Raw genomic sequence first — 7,619 nt, forward strand, 5'->3', positions numbered from 1 at the left:
TACCTGAATATATGACAGAGGACTTCATGTGACAGCTCATTGATGTAGTCTTTGGACTCATTGGGTCTCAGGACAAGTTGACCTTCACCGCTACCTCCTACAGGTTGGAGTTTAGAGGCCTTCCTTCGAGGACCCATCACTGGTGTGTCACTGCTCAGGCTTTTACATACACACACTTCCTTCCTCCTGCAGCCTGGAGACAATTTCCATGAACGTCAGTTCTGGACAACACATCACAAAGAGGAAAATGGGAGTTAATGGTTAATGGGAGTGTGGGAAAATGACAAAGACAGAGGCTGCTTTTCATGCCTTATTCCATGTGTCTTCACTGAATTGATCCTGTCTCTATTCATTTATTTTGTTAAGAGGAATAATGAGCCTACCAGGAGGAGGTATGAGACACCATCCTCCACTGAAGTCTTTCGTCAGACAACACCCCCCTTTATTATATGTTAACAAACTGCAAGCTGCAACTGATGAGGCCAATTTGAAACCATATCACCAACACATGCAGTTTTATAGCAGGACAAATGACACATGTAGCGTTCACAAGATATGTGAAATATTATTAAGCACCCGTTTAAAGAGGCACCACCTCCATTGATTAATTAATTAATTAGGAGGAAAATTAATCAAATCAAACGAATCAGTGTTACATCTGAAAGGTGTGAAATTCCGATTACACTGACCTCCATCTCTGTCATAAAGGAAAACACAGAAAATAAATTCATAATATTTATTGAACTACTAAGGGACAGGGATGATCACACACATACACAAACATATTTCCATATAGATACAACTAGAATAGATGAATGATAAGGCATGAATGAATGTTAAATTTAGGTATTGCTGATGGAATAAATGAATGAATGTTATCAAAAACGAGCCAAAAACTGCAATAAGGGGAATAGTTCAGTAAGATCAATAAAGGCAAAGATCGTTTTAGAATTAGCTCTGCATCACCTTTCAGACAGAATGTATAAATGATGGTTAGTTCCTACTTTTCTGGTGTGTGAAGGATGGGCTGATGAGGTGAACTTCCTAAAAAGCACTGAGCACAGTGATGCAGACCCAGTGTTCCTAGGTCGCCAGTGTGACAGCCAAGTGACAACTACCAGGAAAAATGGTAGGCGAGAGTTTTGTTTAGCACTCAGTTATAAATCAACTGCAATTACCGCATTGTGGTTGTGTGCCTCCAGTCCGCACACTAGTCCAGTTGCAGAGCTGTGCCATTGAATAATGGCAAAAAAAAAAATTGCAGGATATTATGATGTCACAGTGCATTTAACCTACGACTTTTTGAATAGCAAATGTCATAACTTAATCCTTTTATCCTATTGGTCATTTGTATGTCAAATTGTATTGTACTTGAATGAATTCTTGAGTTATGGCTATAAATGTGTTTGGTGAGGTCACACTGATCTTGACCCTTGGCTTCTAAATTGTAACCAGTTCATCCTTAGTCATAGTAAACATTTGTATCAAATTTTTTGAAGAGGTTCCCTCTATGCATTTCTGACATATCATGTTCACGAGACTGGAACACCATGAGGTTACAATGACCTTCACCTTTGATCTTTGGTCACCAAAACCTAATCAGTTCTTCCTGGAGTCTTCGTGGACATTTGTACCAAATTTGACGAAATTCCCTCAAGGCATTCTTGAGATATCACGTTGACATGAATCAGATAACCCAAAAACATAATGTCTCCGCCCATGTTTATCACCGGCACAGGGGCATAAAAACAGCCAATACTCAAAAATGCCTGTTGGCTGCATGGCCAAGCAGGAGGGGGCTTCACAAATGGAGACAAGAACCAGAGGGAAAGCCCAAGTCAGCATGTGTTTTATAGTCTAAGAGGTGGGTTTTGGAAGAAAGGGGATACTTTGCACTCTTATTTTCTTTGTGTGGAAAGACAACTGGTCTCTTACTTTAAGGGGACTGATTAGATTTCTATAGAATGTTTGACTTATGGGGGGCGCTGCGGAGCAGAGAGGACTTAGGTGTTTCATGGTAGCTCCTCTGAAATGTGACTTTATATCATAATTTTTTGCAAGTTAATATAAGATTCCCAGCTCTAGTCTCTATAACCGTGCACATTTGTAGTTAGACAGTTATACTGTTAAAGTGCAAACATTAGGATGACTTGTCAAGGCAGACCCGACACGGGAAAAGCAGGCTGCACCAAGCCAATACTCTCCTGAGCCACAGTCGCCATCGACATAAGATGCTAACAAGGACCTACTGGCAAATGTTAGAGTCACGATGGCAAGATGCGCTCTGATATCATCGCCAAATTCGTCTCAGTCATTTCAGAGACTGTTAAGGAGTGGAGAATTACTTCATGAAAAAAATATTTAGGTGTGAACTGATCAACCTAAAGCTGGCCACTTGTGATCGGATCACTCAGAACACATGTTGATACTAAAGGTGCTCCAGCTGATCAGGCATCGAAGATTATCGGCCAATATGGGTGATAAAAAGTTTGATCGGTGGTGTCTATAGAGCCCGATCAGAAAAGCTGATCAGATAAACACACAAGTTTTTCTGTGTGCAGTTAAAATGCCACACACAGCGCAGGACCCTGCTGCTCACCAGCTGCTAGCTAGCAGCTAACTAGCTTTCCTCCTGCCAATATCAGTACGGATTTTCGGTGCCCTCTTGGTTTAACCAGTGCAACATATTTGCAAGGTCCTGCCAGAAAGCCATTTGTGACTGAGGGAGTAGATGGACTGGTACCACAGAACAATTCTTTCAACATTAGGTCCCACACTGAAAGGCCAGCAAGCTAGCGCTCACACAACACTGTGGAGAGAGAGATCACTATGGTAACAGCAGGAGAAGACATGCTCCATTGTAATCAGTGTACTCAGAAGTATTCAGTTCAATGTATCATTTGGGATTGTGTGTTTGGAATAAGTACATTTTCTATCATCCCAAAGTGGGAGGACGAAGCGATGCCGTTTGTTTCTAGCCCTGCAGGTTACGACAAACGAAGCTAACAGCTGATTTAGCTAATGAGCCGAGCTAAACATACACAGCAGGACTGAGAGTTTCTGTTCAAAGGAACGTGAAGTGTTAAACTGTGAACTGCAGTTAAATGTGACAACACAACAAGTTTACACTAAACAGATGTACTGAAGTACTTTAGCTGAGTACAGTTTATAAGTGAAAGTACTCAGAGTTTGGAGTTATAGACACTTTGCATTAGTGTACATTTCATCAGTCTGATGTCACCAGGTACAAGCAGTGATCAGGTGGTGGAGTAGTGGCTTCAGGGCACAGAGACCTCTGTACAAAGACTGAGACAAATAATTTTTCCTATATTGTCTGTTCTATTTCCTTTTTCTAAATTCTTTTTCTGTTTTGTTTAAGTTTACAGAGAACTTTTCGCTTTGTTTTAAACTTACTCCTTTGAACTAATATAAAATAAATGTAATTATCCATTTCCTGAACATTTTATTGGTGGTGAAACTATGCAACTAATAAATAACAACTATAGATGACTAAATGAAGTGAAGAAACATCGATTCAATTGGTGATCGGTATCAGCTAGGCCTGGGCGATAAACCGAAAATTTACCGATACCGAAATTACGACGATAACCAACGTCATTTTGCTCATGTCGGTATATTCGGTGTTTAAAAAAAAAAAAAAGTTGTTTTTGTCTTGGTTGGCTGTGTGTAGGCTGCCAGTATGTTCATGTGTAACTGTTGCCAAAATGCAACCTTGGCTTATTTTTTGAATGAACACGAGTCAAACCTTTGTGTAAAAGCATAATTACGACGAAAAAGCCACTTTTAAGATTCACCGTAGTTTCATTTCCAGGTCAAACTCAATTACAATGGAGGTGCACGGGGCAACTTTTCTGTAGCACCAAAATCGCTATTTTTAAAACCCTAAGAAGACTCGACACAACATGAAACTCTGCTCGTAGCATCACCAGGGTCTCTACACATGAACACGAGCACTGAGAACATCGTTTGTGTACACAAAGTTTGCTAAAAAGAAGGTTTTTGAACAACTCACGTTAGCTTAGCCGTCCTGCCAGGCGAGATGCATCGATCCCCGAGTGCGGCGTAACATGAAGGAGAAAGCTCCATGTTACATCGCGGATCGGGGATTAAAAATAGTGATTTTGATGCTACAGAAAAGTTGACCCGTGCACCTCCATTGTAAATGAGTTTGACCTGGAAACGAAACTACAGTGAATCTTAAAAGTGTTTTTTTCAGCTCTGGAGGAAACATTGTTGCCTCAGATCCTGCCTGAAGCCTGAAATGGTAAACATGCTAGTGTTTCTTAGCAAGAACCTGGAGTAAACACTGGTGTGTAGAGTAGAGTGATCACATGCAGCCACGAGTCAGACTCACATCTACAACACTAGTCTGAGTAAACAGGTCAGGATACCAAGTCTGCTGCTCCTTTCTGAAGTGCCCTGTTCAAGCCCCTCCTACTCTTCTTCATCAGTGCTCTTATTTGTTTAAAAGAGTTTAAAGTTGTCACCTGTCACATGGCAGTGTTATTTGCAATAGTTTTTTCATTCATTCTTGTTCATAACAGTTCCTTTTTTGTTTTTTTTGGCGTCGGGGGGGGGGGGGGGGGGGGGGGGGTTTACTTATCGTTCATTTATCGTTATCGAGGTGAGTTGCTCAATATATCGTGACATTGATTTCAGGCCATATCGCCCAGCCCTGGTATCAGCCAATCCTGCTTCCAATGATCAGTGATCAGCCACAAAAATCCTAATGAGAGCACCCTTCACCCAAATGCGAAGAGCCTCTTGTGAAATTTAACAAAACTTTAGAGCTCATTGTCATCAGAGCAGGTCTGCATCTATGTATGTGCTGCCTGAGAGCCTGCCCCCCGAAAAGATGACAGCCTCATGAAAGAGATCTCCCTTGTGGATTGAAAGTAGCAAAAATACAGTTTGCCATGGAGAAAGATGCAAATCATCGCACAAACAACTTGGACTGTTTGGACCGCATCATTCCCATGTCACATCTCATGTGTGTGATCTTGCAGTGTGTGACCCCCTGTCATGTAGTGTGGAAACCACAACGCCCTCTAGACTCCCAACTACAAGGCACAAAATTGTGTAGTGTGAACAGAACAGCAATCAGACGACTTTGAAAGTTGTGTAATGTGTTCAAGCCATTAGCTGCTTGAGATCATTCCTTTACACGTAATTAAGGATCCCACTCAACTTCAAGACCAAGCCCTACTCCAGCTCTGATTGGTTGGCTTCATTGGTTGCGATTATTGTGCTTGACTACAACTGTTAACTCACACAGAAGCTCTGTTAATATATGTTTTCTGCAGTTTTTGAGCTGCAGTTTTGTAGGTCAACACACTGACCTCTTCGGGCCTCTCTCTCGGTCTTCTGCTGCTCCTGTAGGCATCACTCCTCTTTTTACTTTTGCAGTGTCTCTGGTGGAGCGGACAGATGGGCTGCCGTCGACAACAACAGCTCAGTACACTACATCAGCTCCACTGCTGATTGTTTGTTTTAAACAACCACAAGAAAAACACAAGCACAACCCATTAACACCAGACAGCCAAATAACATGTTAGTTACAGTTACAGAGATTTCTGTGGCCCAAAGGACAAGAGGAAGGGAGATCATGACTGAGTGCCTGTTCTTGGCTGTCCTCCTGTGTCCACACCACCCTGGGTGACCTGGTAGTCAACTGTACAATCAGAGAGGGGTTGGGAGCTCAGTGGGCCACAATTAATTTACTGTTAAATCAGACTATGAAAGAGACAAGAATTAGCCATCTAGCTTTCTATTTCCTAACCATTTTCAGTGGCTGTCTGGTGTTAATGGGTTGTGCTTTTGTTTTTGTTGCAGTTGTTTTACACAGCCAGTGGCAGGGCTGATGCAGCAGATGAGCCGTAGTTGCGCCAGTGAACACACCACTATGACTGGCTGGCACCACTGCAGTGTCTCTGGGCTTGTTTGGTGCAGCTGACAGGCTAGCTGTCTGCTCCACTAAGGAGCCATGAGACACTGACAGTGAAGAGCAGCTCGGGAGGATGAGTGGCTGATGACTGGGAGTGAGGCTGAAGAGGTTGGTGTGCCATCAGCAAAATTACAGCTCAAAAACTGCCGAAAACATACAGTACCGGAGCTACTGTGTGAGTTAACAGTTTCAATGAAGCACAGAGAACGCAAACAATGAGGCCAACCAATCAAAGGGCAGGTGTTGAGAGAAGAGCGGGATCCATTAAAACATTTTATTTCATTTCATTGTTTTTAACATAAAAAATACTGTGTGCCTGTGACTTTTCAGCCATGACGTCCATGTGTGTATATATTCTGACAGAAACTGTCCGCTGCTCGCTCCATACATGATAACACTGGGTTTAGAGAGCCAGTGCGGATGACAGCAGAGAGGGCGAAGGGAGCGGAATGTCTGCTCTCAACAACTGAAGCTCGTTCCTGCTCCCCGACATTCTGCGACTCAACCATATATTTAACCTGCCGGCGTCGACGAGCTCTTGGGCCTTTTGTAGCCAATCTCCAAGAACCATCGGTATGTGAATGATGAGGACTACAATCCTGTAGCGTGAACGTAGCTAAAGCCAAAGACTTTTATAAACGAAACACCGTTTACTTCTCAGTGGAAGTTGAACCTGAACCTTTAGTTGACAACACAGTCACGTTACTTTGACGTGAAGTACAAAAGGAATACAACTCACTGATGTCAAGATACAGAGTTAAGCTACGTCACTGGGAAGCTTTGAGTAAAACCACACAAACATAACGAGCGTTATTTATGTGACACACAGTAATATAACACGTCTTCACAAACAGGTGGCAGTTAAGTTTGATTAAGTGTGAGAAATAAAGTTAAAAGTGAAGAAGCCCTATTACAACACACATGTCAAACTCGTTCAACGTTTCTTGATATAAAGTTAAGCCGGGGTTTTCTCAAAGCTAGCTTAATAGTTAGCATTGTTGCAGCTAACATTGTACGCCAAGACAAAACCACACAAGCAAACAATACAGCCAGCACACTGACTAAAGCTGTATCAATTTTAACAAGGCCTTTAGTAATGGGGCAAACCTACCGGCATTTTTCTAGCAAAGCCGCTGTGTTGTTCTTCCGCCATTCTGTGTTATCATCTCTGCCCGATGTGAGTGGCTGACCGAAGTGAGTGGCGCATGCGCTAACGCGTCCGCCATTTTGGACAGCTGGGTAGGGCAACACCACTCGGACAAAAAGCAGGCGTCGACCATGGATCTATACATCCATGGCGTCGACCAACAAGTCGTCGTCGTCTTCTTCTTCTTCTTCTTCTTCTTCTTCTTCAGTTAGGCAGACTGGACACAGCTATGGTGTATTGCTGCCCCTACTGTTTGCTATCAAGACCTACATCAAATCCTTTTGTATAATCCTGTTTTATGAAGATAGTCCACCAATTTCTTTGTTTTAACCCAAGAATCCTGATTTAGAAGCGTGCGCATATTAAAAACAGTTTCTCCATCTGCTCCAAGTTTCCTGAAGAGAGTCCTTCTTTGACTGGAGTATATTTTGCACTGGAGTAGTACATGTTTTACTCCACACTCACATTTGCCATCAGGATGCTTACCGATCAGAGCCAGCACACTCC

The 7,619-nt window shown here is 42.5% G+C and overlaps 1 protein-coding gene across 5 annotated transcripts in view; it reads right to left on the reverse strand.

The window, feature by feature from the left end:
- The window catches only part of fbxo38 (F-box protein 38), a 57,929-nt gene extending 50,727 nt beyond the window's left edge, over positions 1 to 7,202 (reverse strand). The window contains exons 1-3 of one of the 5 annotated variants that reach the window (XM_084352484.1): positions 7,077 to 7,202; positions 5,361 to 5,498; positions 4 to 193 (exon numbers count right to left, since the gene is read on the reverse strand). In XM_084352484.1, coding sequence (XP_084208610.1) covers positions 4 to 137 — 134 coding nt within the window. In that variant the 5' untranslated portion in view covers positions 138 to 193; positions 5,361 to 5,498; positions 7,077 to 7,202. Of the gene's footprint in view, positions 1 to 3; positions 222 to 5,360; positions 5,499 to 7,076 lie in introns of those variants that run through there. The other 4 variants (XM_084352483.1, XM_084352485.1, XM_084352482.1 and 1 more) reach the window with 4 other exon arrangements.
- Positions 7,203 to 7,619: the final 417 nt, after the last annotated feature.

The sequence above is a fragment of the Pagrus pagrus genome, assembly GCF_965226575.1.
Source record: "Pagrus pagrus genome assembly, chromosome: 5".
Lineage (NCBI taxonomy): Eukaryota > Metazoa > Chordata > Actinopteri > Spariformes > Sparidae > Pagrus > Pagrus pagrus.